General features: G+C 43.6%; 2 protein-coding genes across 13 annotated transcripts in view; one reads left to right on the top strand and one right to left on the bottom strand.

Moving 5' to 3' along the window:
- Positions 1-12,205, bottom strand: part of CAP1 (cyclase associated actin cytoskeleton regulatory protein 1) — a 27,307-nt gene extending 15,102 nt beyond the window's left edge. For 2 of the 12 annotated variants that reach the window (XM_035699027.2, XM_025419793.3), the window contains exon 1: positions 12,064-12,205. The gene's annotated coding sequence lies outside the window, so the exon portion shown is untranslated. Of the gene's footprint in view, positions 1-10,476; positions 10,624-12,045 lie in introns of those variants that run through there. The other 10 variants (XM_025419798.3, XM_025419795.3, XM_035699026.2 and 7 more) reach the window with 7 other exon arrangements.
- Positions 1-20,208, top strand: part of LOC118350844 (translation initiation factor IF-2-like) — a 22,704-nt gene extending 2,496 nt beyond the window's left edge. The window contains exons 2-4 of the mRNA XM_049094545.1: positions 11,795-13,395; positions 18,388-18,503; positions 19,831-20,208. Coding sequence (XP_048950502.1) covers positions 11,795-12,607 — 813 coding nt within the window. The 3' untranslated portion in view covers positions 12,608-13,395; positions 18,388-18,503; positions 19,831-20,208. The remainder of the gene's footprint in view (positions 1-11,794; positions 13,396-18,387; positions 18,504-19,830) is intronic.
- The last annotated feature ends 1,329 nt before the right edge of the window (positions 20,209-21,537 follow it).

Below are 21,537 nucleotides of genomic sequence, written 5' to 3' on the forward strand. Positions count from 1 at the left end.
GAGAGAGAGAGAGAGAGAGAGAGAGAGAGAGAATGTTCCCAAGCAGCAGGGGGTGGGGTAGGAGCAGGAAGCAGAGGGACACAGAGAATCCTAAGTAGGCTCCATGCTCAGTGTAGAGCCTGATACAGGGTTTGATCTCATGACCCTGAGCCAAAATCAAGAGTCAGACATTTAAACAACTAAGGCACCTAGGTGCCCTGTTAAAAATAAAATCTTAAAAAAGAGAAAAGATACCACCCATTCTGTTAAAAAACACATTCCTTCATATGCAATGGATACTATAGGTTGGCCAGTGTTAACATGGAAAATATGAGTACAAGTGTCTCTAATGGCTGCCAGGGTTGGTGAATACTTACCTATCTTAAAAGCTTAGTAATAGAGGTTATGAGATTTTGCATCCTTCCCCCCTGTATTTCACTTGTACTTGTAAGCTTTAAATTGCTAAGCAAGCTACAGTTCTGCTGTCTAACTTAAACAGAATATAAAAGGATAATATGGCTATCATTTACAGTAATCTCAATCTACCATTAACCAAACAGGAGAACAGTACTTAGTTTTTTTGTTTTTAAGTAGAGGCAGGGTGACACTTGAGATGTTTTGGAAAAGAAAATCCGACTTGGGATCCCTGGGTGGCGCAGCAGTTTAGCGCCTGCCTTTGGCCCAGGGCGTGATCCTGGAGACCCGGGATCGAATCCCACGTCGGGCTCCCGGTGCATGGAGCCTGCTTCTCCCTCTGCCTATGTCTCTGCCTCTCTCTCTCTCTCTCACTGTGTGCCTATCATAAATAAAAAATAAAAAAAATTAAAAAAAAAAAAAAAAAGAAAATCCAGAACTGAAGGGACCAAAAGACACACCTTGTCTTATTCTCCATCCCTATACACATATTCCCGTTCTCCAGATGGTCGTGTCCACTCCCTAGCCTTCAGCTACCATTATCACCGTACCATCCTGCCTGCTTCTGGAGTGGCACGATCACCTAGAGACGAATGACTCCCAGAGTAGCATATCCAACTCAAGCCATGCTTCTGGAATTTATAATTTTAGAACCAGCTTCCTCCTAGACATCCCTAACTGGATATTCCAAAAGCATCTCAAACTAAAGTGTCCAAAACAGAACTCATCTTCCCACACCTCCCTTGGTGTCTCAGTAATCCAGCACTATCAATCACCTGGTAGACCAAGATAGTAACCCGGGAACTATTAGGCAGCAAAGGATAGTGGTTAAGGCCACCTGGGTGGCTCAGTGGTTGAGCATCTGCCTTTGGCTCAGGGCATGATCCTGGGGTCCCAGGATCGAGTCCCCTACCGAGCTCTCCAGGGGGAGCCTGCCTCTCCTTCTGCCTATAAAATAATAACATCTTTAAAAAAAAAGTATAGTGGTTAAGAGCATGGTCTTAAGAGAAGTCAGGGAGTTTAGGGGTTTGAATAACAGTACTCATTGGCACTGTGACTATGAGCGTTATCGAACTTTCTGAGCCTCAGCTTCCTTATCGGTATGATGGAAACAACAGTACAAAATCCAAAGGGCCTAAGTCAGAATAAAGGGGAAATACATTCGACCCTTGAACAACACAAGTTTGAACTGTGCAGATCCATTTACATATGAATTTTGTACAATACAATATTATAAATGTATTTTCTCTTTTGATTTTTTTAAAGATTTTATTCATTTCTTTGAGAGAGAGAGAGAGAGAGAGAGACAGAGAGAACAAGCAGGGGGAGTGGCAGGCAGAGGGAGAAGCAGGCTCCCCACTGAGCAAGGAGCCTGAAGTGGGACTTGAACCCAGGACCCTGAGATCATGACCCAAGCCAAGGGCAGACGCTTAAGCAACTGAGCAATGCAGGTGTCCCTTCCTTTGATTTTCTGAATAACATCTTCTTTTCTCTAGCTTATTTTAAGAATACAGTATATAATACATATACAAATATGTGTTAATCAACTGTTTGTTATCAGTAAGTTTTCAGTCAACAGTACATTATTAGTAAATTTGGGGGGAGTCAAAAGTAAAATGCAGATTTTCAACTGCATTGGAGGGCTTAGCACTCCTGACCCCCATGTTGTTCAAGGGTCAACTATACATATACTACCAGACTCGGTAGTGAAAAACAGCAAGGATTCCATAAGCGTTAACTAAACTATCTTCTTCCTTACTCCCCCCAAATCTAGCCAGTCATCAAAATATATAGGCTCTACCTGCTTATCTCATGAATAGATGCCCCCTTGCTTCATCCTGATTGTCAAAAATCAGGTCTTCAGGACTTTGCCTAGATTACTGCAATAACTTCCTTGCTAGTCTCCCCTAATTATAGTAATACACCTTGTTTATTCATTCTCCTATTACCACCACAATCTTTTTCAAATGCAAATGTAATTATGATAGTCTTTTATTAAATATCATTCAGTACTCCCCCACCCCAGGGTATTCAGGGTAAAGTCCAAAGGAGGGTTTCTATAATCTGGTGCTGCGTTATCTCCTATCACTCTGCTCCAGTTTTACCTCTTGCCACACCCTTCCTAAACACACTACAGCAACCCAGGACTACCTGCATTTTCCAGAAAGAATCACGTTTTCTCTCACTTCTGAGCCTTCATGCTATCTATTCCGCTTGGTGGTTGTTCTGTCTCATATCTCCTACTTTTTAAGACTCAGCTAAAGTGTTACCTTCTATAGGAAGCTTGTCCAGTTTGGTATGCGTTTCCTTCCCAATCTGCTCCCTCTCTAGAACTCTTACTGCCTTTTAAGGCTCAGCTAGGGTACCACCTCCCCAAGAAGCATTTCCAGTTTGTGCTCCCACAACACTGTGCACTTATCTCTACCACACATTTAATATAACGGCTTAAAATCATTTATTTAATAGTTAATAGGCAACCAGACATCCTAAGGGACAGACTCTTTCTTGTCTTTGAATTTCTAGTACTATAAATGTAGTAGGTACTATAAATACAGTAGGCTAGTAAGGGTCTATTGCCCTCTCTTTCCTCAAGTCTGGCTGTCTCCTCTCCCTGACAAATCTGGGGAGATTTTTTTTCCTTTCTTTCTTTTTTTCCTCTTTGTCTGTCTGCAGGATCTTACAAATATCCCCATCTGTCAAATGCATGCTACCTTCTTGGGCACAACACACACTGATATAGAGATCTTCAAACCAAGTACCATAAAGAAAATAGCCTTGGCTTACTAGATTATATAATATAATAATTCTATGGGATCTATGAAGATACCGATCCCCATGTTAAAATGAAGAAACTCACAGAAGTTAAAAAGCCTGCCAGATATGGAACAACCACTGAGTGGAGAACCTAGGCTACAGGCACAAATTTTCTGAATCCTGGACTGAGGCTCTTCCCACCACTCCACATGTCTTAGTTTTAAGCAATTAAGTGACTATGTGGTTCATCACAGCATCTAGCCCTGACTACTTGCTGAGCATAGTGCTGTGGGTTCAAGGCCTCTTCATGGTGTCTTTAGTTACATTTTTAGCAGCTTTTAATTTCCCTGCTTTCAATTTCCTCCTTGGAGGCCAATATTTTTCATAGGCTAAATGACACATATTTGGAAGGCAAATGTTTAAAGTAAGGCTTTTCCACAAGAATTTAGAATGCCGGAGTAGAAAACTGTAACTCTGCTTGAACTTGTTCTTTGTCATTTCTGATCGACAATAACCAAGAACCAAGGGTAAGCCTTCATAAATGTATGTACAGATTCCTAACTATTTAAGCATTCATCATAAACCTTTCAGAAAGAGAGGCAGTCCTAACTACAGAAGTCTAAGGAAAAAACAAGGATTTAGGAGGCCACACTTTGAGTCTCAACTCTGCCATGTATTCACTGTTATTAACTCAGGACCTTTAAAAAGCCTCTCCTTCTAGCACACAGAGGTGGAAGGATCAAAGGAGATGAGTTACTCTGGGTGCCTTAACATGCAGTTCAAATGTAAAATGTTATCACTGCCTGTGATGTGCTAGAAGACAGGCTCCAAGAGGATGGAAATTTATCCATTCTTCTCCCCACATCCAGCCCCACCAATTCACAGCACCTAGAACAAGCTGGCACACAGAAGATGCTCATAAAATCAAAGTGCTTACCATTATACTTAGCAGCTACTGAAGACATAGAAGACACATGGCCCCTGCCCTCCAAAAATTTTCATTCTTATTGGAAGGCCAACACAAATGAAAATGTCAATGGAGTAAAAACACCAATGACTACATTTTTTAAAAGTTCTGTTAGAGATTTGGAAGAGAACTTTTCCTAATTCCACTTAGATTAGGAAAAGTTATAGTATCAGCCTATATCCTGGAGTCTTTCCTTTGAAGAATGTTGTATGGTTCTGAATGATACAATATAAATGACTATATGCTCTGAGGGTTGAGAAGAAATCAGTTGAGACAGTCTGGTTTTAGGAGGAACGTGGGCATCTTGATGGGAAAGTAAAGAAAAAAGGGAAGATACTCCAGAGCAATCAGAAGCAAGGAGGAGAGAATAAGGAGGCTACGTACATAAACTGTAAATTAATCTGCAGAGAGCATCGAGTATCATGAAAATAAGGTTGGATAAGCAAGCCAGACTAGGTTATTAAAGGCACGGAAGGCCAGGCAGTATTAGAATCTGATGTTATGATAAATGTGAAGCCGTTTAAGCATTCTGAGTAAACGAATTATATGATGAAAGCAAAATTTTTACAGGTACTATCTGATAAACAGAACATGAAGTAGGAAGCTATTAGGGTCTAAGGTTGAAATGCTGCTGTTCAGCTGTAAAATAAGAGGGCTGCTGAAAAAATATTTTTTATATTTCAAAGGAAAAAAAATCCACAACATTTAGTGTCCAGCCAGATGAAGAAACCAAAGGAAAAGAATCAATTAACCTACAAATAATCAGTTTTAAGTAAGTGACCAGCACCTGAATTAAGTAGGAATATAAAAGAATGGTAAAATAATTTTCCTGTCCCAGGGGAATCTAGTAGGAAAAACAAAGCTACTTTTCATCGAATCACTGGCTCTCAGGATTAAGAGGATTCTAGAAATCACCTTGTAAAAACACCATCTGATGCCAGAACAATCTTTTCAACATTCTCAGCAATTAGTCAGGTAACCGCTGTTCAAACACCTTCAGTGTAGAGAATCAGAGACTTCTGGAGGCAGCCCATTCCATTCAGACAGCTCTAAGTATTTAAAAGTTCTTCCTTATATGGAGGCAAAATCTGCTTCCCTGCAACTTCCACCCACTGATCCTGGTACTGCCCTTGAAGGTCATACAAAACAAGTGTGCATTAAACACAGAACAAGTACTAACTGTGTGGTACTGACTATTGAGTACTGTGGCACTCAGAGAAGGGAGTCAAAGATGACTCGAAATGCAAACCCAGGGGCGTTACAGAATGATGACACTATAGGCAGAAACAGGTTTCTGGCACGTATTAAGACAAGAAGATGAGGTCAGTTTTGGATAAGCAGAGTCTGAAGAGGAGATGAAACTTCTAAGTGTAAGTATTCAGAAATAAAGCTTGGGGAAAGAGCAAGGCTGGAGCTCAATGTCTGCAAGTTATTGGCAAAGAAATATATCAAGTCATAAGAATGGATAGGCTTCTTGGAGGGATATCACACAGAGCAAAAAAAAAAAAAAACAAAAAACTATGAGGTTGATTCCCCAGCAATTTTTTTGTGGTCTGAAACCAAGAAAAATCAAGAAATGGTTAGTGATTCCTGCCAAAGTTGCATCAAAGTCTCATCATTCTAACAATTCATACAATCCAATTCCTTCTGCTTATTCAAGGAAGTTGTTCAGAAGTAAATGGAACCAGGTTACTCCTGCAGTTCTTGTCTCATCTCACCAGGCACTGAAGCCAGGAGTATGAGTGTCTACTTGAGTTGGAAGTTGCTATGCTTAAAATGTCTTCTACTTTGTCTGGTAGTTTTTCCTCTAAGTCATACACTTAACTAAAACTGAAAAGCAGCTATACAAGTCAGCTCATACACTATGATAGTGAAACTATGATAGCCCAACTGGTCTGCTTCAGAATACTTTATTTGGCCTTGACTTTGTAATTCAGTTCCTGAGATGTTATCCTAAGAAAATAATAAAATGTGGGAAAAGTTATAGGCAGAGGTTCACTGCAATGTTAACTTAGACTTCTTCTGGGGCTCCTGGGTGGCTCAGTTAAGCGTCCGACTCCTGATTTCAGCTGAGGTCTTGAGTTCAAGCCCTGTGTTGTTGGGCTCCATGCTGGGTGTGGAGCCTACTTTATTTATTTTTTAAAATATTTTATTTATTTACTTATTTGAGAATACACACTGGACGAGGGGCAGAGGGAAAGGGAGAGAGAATCTTAAGCAGACTCTGCTGAGCGTGGAACCCAACATAGGGCTCCATCTCATTAGCTAGAGATCATGACCTGAGCTGAAATCAAGAGTCAGATAGATGCCCAACTGACTGAGCCACGCAGGTGCCCAGTGGAGCCTACTTAACAAACAACAAAACAAACTTAGACATCTACGTATAGGGGAATAGCTAAATGCACCATGGAAAAAGACTCGAAGAGAACATAAAATTTACAGTATTTGTCACATGGGGTTTTGGACAATTGACCCATTTTCCAAATTTTCTTTCTTTTTTTTTTTTTTTCCCAAATTTTCTTTAACATAGATAGTTTCTTTCTAATGAAACAAAACAAAAAACAGCTTGACCTGGATCTCTCTCCTAAGGCACCACTAAGTTATAAGGCATTGGTTAGTTCTACTCCTAACAATATAGAATTAGAGCCAAGTTCTCATCACGAGGCTCTAATATGCCACAAAACAAAACCTAGGCATGCTAACAGGAGACACGAATTGGCTGTTTTAACCCAGAAACCAAAGAATAGATACCACTTTGCCTCAGTAAAGATGTCATCTAAATCTAACCCAAATCAGGAGCCACTGTTCTTCCCCACGCATTTGGTTTCACTGAGGGAACCAATGACATTTAGTGTCTGAGTCACTGCCATCTGAGGTTTAGATTAAAAGAGAAAGGCCTATCTTGTAGAGAGAATCCAATCCAGTATCAGCACTTGTCTCCAGTTCTGTCTCCTATCTGAAATTCCAGGAGTGAGTAAAGCTAGTTAGGGTTTGTAAACTGAAGTCAGACTCAGGAACTAGCTGTTTCGATGGTCAGGGCAAGTAAACAACTTTGCGTGACCATGAGTTCTCCTCTCATATTTAAGGAATGTTATGAAGATTAACTGGATAAAAGCAGGCACCTTTTACATTGTATAAGGAAAAAGTGCACTGGCTGATTTCAGCTGGGTAGCTGCATAAAGATAGATCCAAGGATGCTGGTTGTCCCTATCCATGATTCAGCTACAGCTAGAGATATGAAAAGATATGTGACTGTGGGTCTATAATTAAACTTAAGTATAGGAATTTTAAATGATCTCTGCAGGAAAAAACCAAAAAACAAAACAAAACAAAATAAACAAAATCCAAAAAAACCCAAGAACAAACAAAACAAAACAAAACAAAAAAAAACAAGCTCACTCCTTCCATGAAACCTCTCAACTATATTTTCCAGTCAAATGGAAAAGTTTAACACTACAGGTCTGGTAATACAGGCAAACAAAGCTTTATAATAGCTAAGAAATATTTTGAGAGTTCGGATTCTCTTTATTAAGTTTACATAATGGTATATCAAAAAAAAATAATTCCATGGTGAATGTTGTAGTTGCATTAATTTGAAGACGATTCAACTCTAACAACTTGATAAAAATGAACACTGAGTACCAACATCATAAACTATAAGCAATTTGAAATAAATGGTAACTCCTATTCATTAAACCAAGCTGTCTAAATGCAGGCAACCTGAACATAATAGGAATTTCTATATCCCCAGTATAAGGGATATATATCTGCTGACTTGCACTGTTAACTAACCCAAAGCTTTCTTGTAGTGAGTGCCTATCAGAGGCATTTCTCTATCAAGATCACATCCTCTGAGGAAAACCAAAAAGGCAAGTCCTTCAAGTACCACCCAGAAGTTCCTTGAATAAACGATCATTCATGATGCCTCAATAAAAAATGATTCACTCACTACAGGATACCCAGTGCTTATCATGTGCATACCGTGTGCTAAGCATGTCCATGAAGCCTCCCCTAAAAAATTTCTTTGGAGAGAGAAGACACTGCACAATCATAGTTACAATACTTTCTAATGCAGTGGTTCTTAATCAGAGGCAATTCTGCCCTCCAGGAGACACACTGGGCAATGTCTGGAGACATTTTTGGTAGGTACAACTGAGCGAGTACTACTGACATCTGATGGGTAAGAGGCCAGAGATACTGCTATAATCCTACAATGTACAGGTAGGACAACGCTACAGTGAAGAATCATCCAGCCTAAATGTTAGTTGTGCCAAGGTTAAGAAACCGTGTTCTAGTATAATACGGAACAAAAGGGAAGTGCATGAGGTATAAATAAAATGCTAATGTAATAGTTTAAGACTGTCTAAATTAGAATGTCACTCTGCATCATCTAATGAAAATTAAGGTTAAGAGTCCGATTGTGGAGAGTTTTGTAAACTGGACAATGGAGTTTAGACTTGATTCTTTGGGAATACGAAGCCAGATTAGGATAAGAAGACAAAAATGGTTCTCTTTAAAAGATTAGCCTGGTTATGGTAGAGAAAGTGAAGTTTAAGTATGAAAGCCAGGTTAATAGAAAGTAAAAAAAAAAAAAAAGGACTGGGTAAGATATGGCTTGAGGATCCTCCAATTTCATATCTCAGGATTAAATTTCCAACCTGAGGGTCCAACCTCCAATAACACTTTGCATTTGCTCACTTAAGTAAAATGCATCTTTGACTCACAATTCTTCAGAGAAAACTGAAAGGAGAAAGTCCCTTTTTGAAGGCTTAGTTCCTGGTTAAAAAAAATAATTGCAACTAAACATATGTATGTATAATGAAGAAAAGGGGGTGAGAAAAAAAATCACTCCTCAAATCGGAAACAAAGCATTTTACAAATTAACAGCTAACCTTCCGGACACCTGGGTGGCTCAGCCAGCGGTTGAGCATCTGCCTTTGGCTCAGGGCGTGATCCTGGAGTCCCGGGATCAAGTCCCACATTGAGCTTCCTGCATGGAGCCTGCTTCTCCCTCTGCCCCAGCCCTCTCATGAATAAATAAATACTTAAAACACACACACACACACACACACACACACACAGCTAACCTTCTCAGAGCAAAAATACACTCACTGAAATTTAACAGTACCACCAGTTTTGGTTTGCATGACAGGCTGTACTTGACAAAGTACTTTCACCGCTACCGTTTTATTAAAACTATTCTCAGACATAAATTATGTCCACCTGATTGATGAAGTATCTCTTGAGAAGAAAAAAGGTGGGAAATTTCACAGAAATGTCTTTTTCTTTTTTTAAAGATTTTATTTATTTATTCATGAGAGAGACAGACAGAGAGAGAGAGAGAGAGGCAGAGACATAGGCAGAGGGAGAAGCAGGCTCCATGCAGGGAGCCCGAGGTGGGACTCGATCCAGGGACTCTGGGATCACGCCCTGAGCCAAAGGCAGATGCTCAACCGCTGAGCCACCCAGGCGTCCCCAGAAATTTCTTTGAGCTAGACCAACACAACTCAAACAATAAGCAAACTGCCAAACACAGAATAAAATCCAAACACATTCAAACAAGGTATCAAAAGCCCTTCCCAAGTTGGCAGCCATCTATCATTTTTTCTGGTCTTAACTTCTGCTGCAAACTCCAGGCAAACTCTAATAATACTCCAGGTACTTCACAGAATATAAGCCCTTTCTGGCCTCCACACCTTTGCTCGTGCTGTTTCCTCTAGCTGGGATACCTTACCAGACATCTTCACCTGGGTGTGCTGCAAACACCTCATATTAAATATGCCCCAAATTCATTTTCTTTCCATGCCACCTCCCCAACTTACCCCTCTCCTCTCACATTACCTACCTTAGTGAATGCTACCATCCAGTTCCCTAAGCCAGAAAACCAGGCATTCATCCTAGAGTATTCCTATTTCTTCATTTCCACAAATAATTAGCCTCCCAATTCTATGGATTCCATCTTTTTTTTTTTTTTTATTCCATCTTTTAAATACTGTTCAAATCTGATCCCTCCTCTCCTCCCCACTATCATGGTCTTAGTTCAAGCCACGACTGCGGCAAAAGCTTCCCAACCCTGGTCCACTTCACCATCACATCGCTTCTCAATGGACAAACTGAAGGTTCTAACACATACATCTGACCACATCATGTTCCTACATAAAACCCTTCAAAGCACCCTCATAGCGTTCGGCATAAGAGCCGCATTACTCAGCATGATTTACAAGGGCCTTCATATTTGACCCACCACTTGCCACTTCCTCCACTTCTCCACGCATTACTGGAATTTCAGTCACATGCTGAGCTAGCCATGGGCTTCCCCACCACCAGGTCCCCAGGCCCTTGCACTCTTTGCCTGTAAATACCTTTTCCAGATTCACCGTATGGTTAAGTCAGTCCTGCAAGACTTATCCTCCATTTCCTCCTCAAAGCTTAGACACCTGGCTCAGGTGCTCCTCCTCTCTTCTCACACAGCGCGGGGCTCATACAGGGCATTATGACAGGGTTAGCTGTCCCTGATTCACTTGTCTACCCGCAACACCCCCCCCCCCCACGGTAACAATTGTATTCCTTGCCACCAGGGCCAAGTGCCTCATTCAATATGTGCCTCAAACATATGAAGGGCGCTGGGAACGAGTGGGTGAATGAGAAAATAATGTGCTGAGCTGTCCCGTTTTTCACTTGAACAAGGAACCCTACAAAGAGCTTCCCTACTAAGTTCTAATACTAACCTCTGCCTTAAAAGCTTCTCCTCTTCTCATCAAGCTTATTGTTATTTATCCTTCAAAATCCATCTTAAATTCTGCTCCGCAGAAGGGATTTTCCTGAGGCTCCCCCCACCCCACCCCCGCCCCCCGTCATATATTTCCATAGTACCCTGTTCTTCCGAACACTCATCACATTTATCATTACTTCTCAAACGGCCCTGCAACAACTGTTAGCTCCATGGGGGCAGGGGCTGGCCTGTTTGGTTTCAAAACTGCATTCCCTGGGTATGGCGGCGCCTGACGGAATAAACAGAATTTGTTACACTGAATTTAATCCTGCGGGGGGTAAGCAGAGATCTCCGCTTAAAAGACGAGGAAAAAAATGAGGCTCAAGGAAGCTAAATAATGCATCTAGGGCTACAGGTACTTAGCAGTGGGGCCAGCCCAAACCTGAGCCAGCGGATTTCAGGTCTAGAAGCACGCAGCAACACCTTCCAAAAAGTTAACTAAGCCTTTCCGAACTGGAGCGACAGACCTGGAGGAAGGAGAGGCTACCTGGCTGCAAATACAAAGACCTGTCCCACTCTCTTTTGAAAAACTCCCCAGGGATCCCAAACAGGTTGCAGTAAACAGAAAACAAAACAAACACCACCACCACCACCCTCAAACCACGCAGCGGGAGGTCTTTAACCTGCAGCTGCCAGCGAGACGACACCGACCGGAAGACCACTCAGAGGTGGAGAGAGAGGTTCCTGGGAAATAGTCGTGGGGAGGATCTGGAACTAATGATCTAAGGAATTGAGGTCTGGATTCCAACTGTGTCCCTACTCGCTGTTAAGATCCCAGACCAGCTTCTACGCTCCGGGGGATCAATTTACCCCTCCGTGCAATGGGGATGAGATGGGGGGGGGGGGGGACAGGGAAGACTCTAAGGTATCGCGGGTTCCTCAGGAATGCCTACGTCTGGGCACGTTAGGAATCGGGCCCCGCCGAGGCTGACAGGATTTCACAGCGGAGGAGCCTCCCCAGAAGAGCCCGGCTCAGTTGGTCACCCTGGCCCCACCTCAAGAGACCGCGCCCAGGATCCCGGGTCGGCCCGAGGGCCTCCTCTCCGGCCCCTTCAGTAGGGCCCACCACACGCGCACAGGCCGGACGGGCCGTCAACAAAGCCACGGGCCGGTGGGCCGCGGAGCGGACCCCAGTCCCCACCCGGCCGCGTCCCCTCACCTCAGAGTTCCGCCTCACCTCCCGACTGCGAGCAGCCGCTCTCCACTTCCGGCAAGAACCGCCCAGCAATCTTCGCGCGACCCACTTCCGGGCCCTCACTGGGCGCGGCGCCCCCACCGGAAACGGCCGGCCGCCGAGACGCCGAGGTGGAGGAGAGACCCGGGAGGAAGTCTGGCCGCCCCGCTCGCGGCTCCGCCCCCTATTCTCCACGCCCGGAAGGGAGAATCCTCGCCCGCCCGGGGGCCCTTGGCGGAGAGCCCCGCCCCCAGGGCGCGAGCGGCCGGGGAGCGCGCTCCAGGATAGGCCACGCCTCTCCGCCGCCTGGCGGGGCCCAGTCGCCCGGGCCAATGAAGGGCCGGAGTCGCCGGCGAGGCTCCACCTCCGCGGAGGGAGGACAGGTGAGTGGCTAATTAGCGCTCCTATCGCTGTGGTCGCGGTGGCCGTGGCCGTGGCCGAGGCCGGTGCCTTCGCCCAGCCGACTGGAAGGGGTATTGGAGGGACGAGGAGGCCGATTCCCGGGGGGCGGGGATCCCGGGCAGTCGTCTACTCGCCGAGGAGATAGGGGCGCAGCTCCGCCTCGTTGGGCGTGCGTGCCTCAGTTTCCCGGTTGGGACCTGGGGCGGCCGTTGTTCCGGACCGTGTTCTGGCGGTACCTGCCGAGGCTGGCGTGGGGGCCCAGCCCTGGGTTTCCGGGCGTGGCCGCCTTCGCGCCGCGCGCCGGGCCCCCCGGGTCGGGAAGGTGGAGGCTCGCCCCACTTCCTGTTTGTTCCGTGCGCGCTGTGACCATAGATGGTCAGGTCTGGGGCCGCTCGGAAGCCTCCGCCCCGCGGTTTCGGAGCCCTTCCTCGCCGCGCGCTGGGTGTGGTCCCCGAGAATAAGATGAGCGGAATTAGAGAAGATCCCGCTCCACCTCCACTCCGCTAAAACCCAGTTTGTGGGGCCTCCTCGCCGAGGCGGGGGGCTGGGGTGGCGCGGGGAGGGGGGGTGCCCTGCCGCCTGGCACTCAGTCCGGCCCGCGGGGGAGAGAGACTTCGCTTCCGTGCCGCCGGGGCCTCGGATCAGAGCTTTGTTCCCTCAAGGCTCACACTTTCCAACCGGCGATTAGCCTCCCACAAAGATTTATTTCCAGAAAAAAAATTGGCGAGTGCCAGTGTTCCCACTCCTTCAGCTGAGCTTCTATGACAGCTCCAAGCTTCGCGTTGAATGCAGGCGTTACGTGCCAAAGTCACTCGTTCAACAAATACGGTTCTTATAATGACAGCTACCATTTACTGCGTGTTGACAACGTGCCAGGCCTGTGCTGACGCTTCAAGAACATGTTCATGTGATCCTTAATAGGAACTCTCTGTGGTAGGTACCAGTGGGGCCTCCAGTTTTCAAACGAGGAAGCTGAATTACTTGCCAGAGTTACAGAGCAACTTGGGACTTTGAAGGGAACACACCTGCCTGATGAAACCCCATGAATTTAACCCCTGCCGTAGGCCATACCAAAATAACGTTTGCTACACTTTGCGCACAGTGATGCCTCTGGATGGGGAGACATCCTGGGTTCCATTCCTGCCTTGGGCACTTTACTGGGGGTTAGACTGGCCAGGTTACCTGACTTGGCTGAACCTGGGCCACTTTTTAATTTTATGGCTTTCGTGTTAAAAGAAAAATGACCGCAATAAAATATGGTACAAAAAAATGTATATTTTAAATATTTACATTTAACAAAAACTCTATGTCTCTCACACACATGTGCAGCACAAAAACTTTAACTTCGCTCACACATAACATCAAATGGTTATATTTGAGTGCTTCATGTATGTGAAGCCTATGGCAAAGTGTCCTTCTTGACCCTCACTGTAATCAGTTATACATTTAGTCCTAAGTATCTTTTTGAATTTAGAGACAAGGGGGAATCTCTGGGTGGCTCAGCGGTTGAACACCTGCCTTCAGCCCAGGGTGTGATCCTGGCGTTCTGGGATCGAGTCCCACATCAGACTCCCTGCATGGAGCCTGCTTCTCCCTCTGCCTGTGTCTCTGCTTCTCTCTCTCTCTGTGTGTGTCTCATGAATAAATAAATAAAATCTTTAAAAAAAAGAATTTAGAGACAGGAAGTGCCTAGACATGTATCCCAGAGAAAGGGGAAAGAGAGGAGGAAATAGGAAAGAGAAGAAAGAAAGGAAGAAAATAGGGATAAGACTTGTGGAGTTAGGGGATCCCTGGGTGGCTCAGCAGTTTAATGCCTGCCTTTGGCCCAGGGCGTGATCCTGGAGACCTGGGATCGAGTCCCACATCAGGCTCCCTGCAGGGAGCCTGCTTCTCCCTCTGCCTGTGTCTCTGCCCGTCTCTTTCTGTGTCTTTCATGAATAAATAAATAAAATCTTTAAAAAAAAATAACTTGTGGGGTTGGACTGAGAAACAGAAGCAGTAACCTATATGAAACCACATTGTAAAGTGCTTCTTTATAGAGTGCACATATGAGTAAGTCACAGTCCCCACCCCTAAGGAACTTCTGATCTCTTAAGGAATCTAACTCCAGTGGGAGGCAGTTTAAGAGCCTTTTACTTATTCATTTTTATTTTTCATTCATTTATTTATACACTGAGAAAAAAATACTGAGTTCTTCCTCTGTGCTAGGCCCCATTCTACTTTGTACAAATAGTATATGAGTGGACAAGTCAAACTCTGTCACTGTCCTCATGGAGCTTACAATCTGTCATGGAAACAGGTGTTGCCATCTGGGGCAGTCATTGGAACTCTGACTCTTGGCTTCCACCCTTTTCCTCTGATCTTGCCCAGTTTCTCATCCGTGGTGGGCTCTCATCAGACACATGCCCAATGAGTACCTTGAATTCAGAATAGTCATTTCCTGGGCTGTGATGGGTAGGGAGAACTTTGAAAGGCAAACATGAGTGAACAGTAGTGGAGGTACAATCTGACTAACTGCGGTGAGAGGATCCTATAGGAGAAGAATAGGAGATAAGGCTGAAGAGAAAGAGGTTGAGTAAGCAGTGCCAGACAAGAGACGTAAAACCTTAATGTGAAATCAAGGAGGAGCTGGTCAGATTACATTTTAGAAATATAACTCTAACTGCAGGGTAGAGCATGGGCTTGAGTGGGGTTGGGGGGAAAGAGGCAGGGGTTTCTCTTAGAAAACGGGTACAGAGGTAGCAAGGGTCTGAATCAAGTCTATAACATGAGGATGCAGCAGAGATGCCATTGTTATAAAGAGGAAGATGACAGGAGAAAGACAAATGGCAGAGGGATGATCTGAATATGATCTTTCAGATTAGATCTAGTTCCCCAATTATACACTCCCACTGAATACTACTTTTCCCTTTGTGGCAGGTATCACAGTCCTAATTAAATAATCATCTGTACACTTGTCTTAATGTTTTCTTTCCCTGTAAGTAACTTGAGGTTAGAGTCTTTGCCTCCCTGGCACAAAATTGATTCTCAGTAGATATTTAGGGGAAAATGTGACGAAATGAAAAGAGTAAGAGGGGCCAAGATGGCTCTGAGACTTGGAGCATGGGTCTGTGGAAGGTGGCAAGAAGACGGGGTCAGGGTTTGAGGATTTTGCACCTTGGACTTCAGAATCCAGCTCGGGAAGAGAAAGGAGTGCAGGAATCATTTTGCAACCAGAATCGCCAACAGAGAGTTGATTGATTCTCACACAATTCCCTTCTTGTATTTTGCCACTTTTGTATTTTGCCTAGATTTCGGCACATTCTAAACCTGCAGAATCGCTTTGTCTCTGAGGGTGCCACCCAAAATTCTTCCTTATCTCTCTGAGTTTCAGACACAGAAGTCTGGCGATTCATCTGGAGCGTTTCCCAGCCTGGCTCAGAGGATCGCCTGTATCTGTGCAGCCTGGCTCAAAGCCTGTCTGCATTTGAGCAGATCCTGTATCCCCCTGCCAGAAGGGGCTGATGACACAACAATCTCTGTGAGCCCATATTTCTTCCTCTCCTACAGTAGGGCCGCAGGCTCCAGCCTGATCTAGGGTCTCAGTCCAAAAATTACAAGTCAGCAAAGGAAATATTGGCAATATAACATAGTGGTTCACATCTGGTTTTGATGTCACTTGGACCTGAACTTGAGTCCCATTCTGCCACTTACTGTGTGATCGGAGTCAAGTCAGTTAACCTCAAAGAAGGATATTAACACCCGTCTTGAAGATGCATATCCCATATGAAGGAGAGAATTTGTAAAACAGGTCATACAATTGAGTAGTGACAATTATTATTCAATACATAGAGTCTATTGTCTTTGTTACTGGTGAAGGCCACCAGAAAGCAAAATAAGGTCTGAAGTGTCATCATATTGGATGGTTCTACCAAGCCACTGCTGCTACTGCCCACAGTGTTTGCTTCTTTACGTTGTTACCTTTTGATTCAAAGTCTGGGTCTGTGCCCTTCGGTGCAAGTAAGACTAGATAGAGCATATTTTTCCCAAGAAGAATGGAGGTAGGCAGTTTTCCTGGCTCAGTAAAATCAGCTGATATCTCTGTGATTCAGTTAGACTTATCTTTAGAGTAGCAAGTTGGCTGTTGTAGTCCAAGCCATCACGTCATGTTTAAGGAAAGAGGAAGAGGAGGTACAGCATCTGAAATTGGAAAGCTGGTTTTCTGAGGATACCCAGCTTTCTGTTTCATAGCCAGAACTAATGATCAACGAGTATTTCAGCCTCCTTATCCCTCAAAGGGACATTTTCAAGGTGCACATTTCACAGTATTTCTGAGGTTACCCAGAAGGGCCAAACCCCAGTTGCACACAGCAGTAACCCACTCATTAATGAACACTTTACTGGCTTTTCTCCCTACCCCAAGTCACCTATCTCAGGGAATCCAAACTAAAGAGAGTGGGATCGGCTGGATCTGCAACCCTAGGAAAATGATAGTGAGCATTGTCGGATTTGATGTAAGCTACTGTATGGTGCACTCTCTCTTTGTTTAGGATGTTACCCAAATATGTAAAGGGGTTGCAGATGCTGAGTGTCCAATAGGAATGATAGATAATAATCCATAATAATCCCTGGAATGGCTCAATATCAACATATACCCTTCTTTCTTTCTTTTTTTTTTTTTTAAGATTTATTTATTCATGAGAGACACAGAGAGAGGCAGGGACACAGGCAGAGGGAGAAGCAGGCTCCATGCAGGGAGCCTGATGCAGGACTCGATCCAGGGACTCTGGGATCACGCTCTGAGCCAAAGGCAGGCCCTCAACCGCTGAGCCACCCAGGCGTCCCTATACCCTTCTTTCTATGCTTACACTTCAAAAAATGAAACAAAACAAAACTCCTCACTAAAACAAAACTAAAACCCCTCTAATAACCTAAATTGTCATCACTGTACTCACCCCCCTACCCAGAAAAATAAATTGACAAAACTCTCATCAGTTACTTCATCCAAGTCCAAGATTTCCAAATAATGTCTCTACCAGTTCCATAATGATGCTTCCTCAGTATTCCTCAGCCTGGGCTGATCTTTAAAGCCAACCAACACAACATACCACATCCTGTATATGTTGCTGGTATATGTTGCTGGGGAAGGAGAAGAAAATTAGATACAGTATGTAACTATTGGTTTAGCACCTGCCTTTGGCCCAGGGCATGATCCTGGAGTCTCAGGATCGAGTCCCCGGATGGAGTCCCACATCGGGCTCCCTGCATGGATCCTGCTTCTCCCTCTGCCTGTGTCTCTGCCTCTCTCTCTGTGTGTGTCTCTCATGAATAAATAAATAAAATCTTTAAAAAACAAAAAAACAATGTGTAACTATTGAACTGACATGGCAAGGAATCTTCCTATACTAATCACAAGGCCTTAATTGATACTTTTGACTTCATGACTACATATCCATTACATATTATCTGTCTTCAACCAGCACCTCAGTTCATCAGGGTCACAGTGATTGGAAAAGAAAGAAGGCATGAAGGGAGCATGCTACTGTCTTAAAAGGATCTGATCAGGGATCCCTGGGTAGCTCAGCGGTTGAGTGACTGCCTTCGGCCCACATGCAGATGTGATGATAAAAAAAAAGGGGGGGGATCTGATCAAGAAGTGGTATGTATCACTTCCACTACATTGCATGAACTAGAATATAATTATATAGCTTGTAGTTGGGGCTGAATTTTTCTTTCTTTTTTTTTTTAAGATTTTATTTATTTGTGACACACACACACACACACACACACACACAGAAACAGAGACACAAGCAGAGGGAGAAGCAGGCTCCATGCAGGGAGCCAGATATGGGACTCAATCCCAGATCCCAGGATCATGCCCTGAGCCAAAGGGTAGATGGTCAACTGCTGAGGCACACAGGTGTCCCTTTCTTTCTTTTTTTTAAGTTAAACCCACTACAGGGGTTGAATTCATTACTCTGATATCAAGACCTGAGCTGCAATCAAGAGTCACATGCTTAACCAACTGAGCCACCCAAGTGCCCTAGGACTATGAGTTTTCTGTAAGTGACCAAAACTTTTCCCTTGAGGGATGGGAGATCTTACCTGTCCTGCTTGTAAAATATTACCATAACTTTCTGCGCTAAATATGGCAGGAGTAGGAGGACCTCTAAGTACTCCTTGGGTTATATCCATAATCCTGTCTTCCTATTGCATAGTGACAGTTCTCTTTTGCCTTGATAATAGGCTCATTCACCCCAGCCAACCATCATAATCCAAGATCTGCAAATAAAGTTTAACAATAGACTCTCCGAGCCCTGATTTGTAGCATTTGCCAATTTCTGTAGTGTAAATACTCCCACTGTGGCCAATTTTAAACTAACAATGTCACTGAATGTAGAGTTGAGAAAAAGGCACTGTGGTATATGGAATAATGGCTGTCCAAAGATGACCACATCCTAATCTCTGAAATCTGTGAATATACTATCTTATATGACAAAGGGATTTGCAGATGTGATGAAATTAAGGATATTCAGATAGGGAGATTATCCCGGTAGGCCCAATACAATCAACATGGAACCTTATAAGGAAAGAAGGAAGCAGGATGTCAGCATTAGAAAAAGAGATGTGAATGAAATGAATGAAAACAGTCTTAGTGATACAACCAAGGAATATAGGCAGCCTCTAGAAGCTGGAAAAGGTGTGCAATCAATTTTTCTCAGAGCTTCTGGTAGGAACACATCTGTGCTAATACCTTGATTTTAGCCTTATAAGACCCACTTCAGATTTTTGGTCTTCAGAACTATGATAAATTTGTGTTAAGCCACTAAACTTGTGGTAATTTGTTATAGCAACAGGAGGAAACTAACACATATACACGGTCAACTTCTGCAAACCTGTATGAACTGGCTCTAGAACACTATTGAATTAACATTTTGGGGGTAATCTCTTACCTAGCCAAGCCCAAATTGGCAAATGGCAGCCTTAGTTTACAATCCAGTGGAACTATTTTTATGTCCTCTGGTGGAAGCATTCCTCCCTTGGGTAATAGTACTTGTGAAGAGCCATGCTCAAAATTACAGAGACCTGAAGATCAACATTTAATAGTCAGGTAGAACAGAATTACCACTCCATGTTTACCCTTTCTTCTTGGGTTCCATCTATTTTGGTTCTAAGTAAAATGCTATTGCATGCTTGCTTACCAGTTTACAATTTACAATGCTTCCTATAGAGCTTCAATCTCACAAGGTATTGTCTCTCACTTATGGCCATGCCATGTATTGGGCACCTTTTGTGCCCAATGTTGTATCTCTACTCCAGCCACTACTGTGGCTGCCAAGTGCTTGCAGGTGTGACCTGACAATCCACAGCTTCCACTGCTTTCTCCAGGTATCTCACTTTCTGCCCCAGGGCTTCTTTCATGGAATTGACCTCATGGGATGTCCGTGGGAACTTGCACAGTTATTTAGATACATTCATCAACCTGAAAGTGCCAACTTGAGAGTGCAAAGGAGTTAACCAGCAATTGGGAGACCTTTGATCAATGAAGGACAGGAGCTGGTGAATAAATATTCCCTCTTCCCTCCCTGGTTGGACAATTATGAGACACGTTCTACAGTGCTTCAGAATATCTCTAGTAGAACCAAGCAACGACCTTCTGGATCAATCATCCTTGGCTTGGCTTTCCTGTTTTGCCTGTTTTACCCTTCCTAGTCTCTGACTTCTGTTCCTTGGGATCACCCCTGAAAATAAACTATCTGTTTGCAAGCCCTTGTCTCAGACTTCTCTTTTTTGGGGGAAATTAAATCTAAAAGATTTGGTAGTAGAAGTGACCCTAGAAGGCAGATTCTCAGCATAAGATTCTGGAACTGGATCAGGGCTCAAAGAGCACCACATTCCTGGTGATATGTGCAGTAGTGATAACCCCTAACAATGCAATAGCCTCATAATTTCTAAAAAGTTTTTAAAACTTTTATTAGTAGCATACTGTAATAAGGTGTATAAGAAAAGTGAAGCATTGACTTAAGAGACAGAGGTAACATTTGTATGGCCTGCGGTAATGGTATTATAAAAATTATGGTGTCAAAAAAAATTATGGTGTCAGCTGGCTTTAGTTAATGGCTTTTGGGATCCCTGGGTGGCGCAGCGGTTTGGCGCCTGCCTTTGGCCCAGGGCGCGATCCTGGAGACCCAGGATCGAGTCCCACGTCGGGCTCCCAGTGCATGGAGCCTGCTTCTCCCTCTGCCTGTGTCTCTGCCTCTCTCTCTCTCTCGCTCTCTCTGTGTGTGACTATCATAAAAAAAAAAAAAAAAAAAAAGGCTTTTGAAGTTTGGGGGAAAAAAGATAACAGGTTAGATATCCACATAAATATCTATATCTATAGATATATATCTATGTCTTTCAACCCTAGCTTGAGTGTTACACGGAACTAAACTTACTTCTTTTCCTTCATCAGTCGTTTCTTTCTGTCCCTTTCTCTAACTTCTCTGCTGCGTGTGACAGTTCCTTAAAGTTCATTCTTAGGTTCTTATTTCTTGTTCTTTCCACTGACAAGTTACCCTTGTCTCATGTCTTTAATTATTATCTTCATTTCAGTGTTTCTCTGGTGTGTCTGCCATCCTTTTATTTAGCTTTAGGTTCTTGAACATTTTGCTTCAAATGTGCTAAATAACATTGGACAGTGTGTCAGCAAATCGCCACAAGATGGCAGCCTTGCTAATTTAGGCTGCATTGAATAGTTATCCACTCCTTCAAGCTGGACAGAGTAGGAGCGACTTCTAAAGACTTTAATCTTATTTATTTAACATTTGTTGAAAGTCTGCTCAACGAATGATCTTTTAATATATTAGTATTGGGTTTTAAAAACAATTTGCAAAAGTTAAGTATACTCCCCTTTGCAGATGATAAAACTGAATTGAATATAGCTAACTTGCTCAAGGTCAGGACCTAGATTTGAAATGTTTATGACTCCAAATCCAATTCTTTCCATTACATAAGTGAATCTCAAGCTGAAACAGTATTATTTAAGGGTTTTTATTTTTGTTTTTGTTTTAATTACAAGTAACTGAGAACCAACTTGAGCCAGCCTAACAACAA

This window comes from Canis lupus, chromosome 15 (assembly GCF_003254725.2).
Source record: "Canis lupus dingo isolate Sandy chromosome 15, ASM325472v2, whole genome shotgun sequence".
Lineage (NCBI taxonomy): Eukaryota > Metazoa > Chordata > Mammalia > Carnivora > Canidae > Canis > Canis lupus.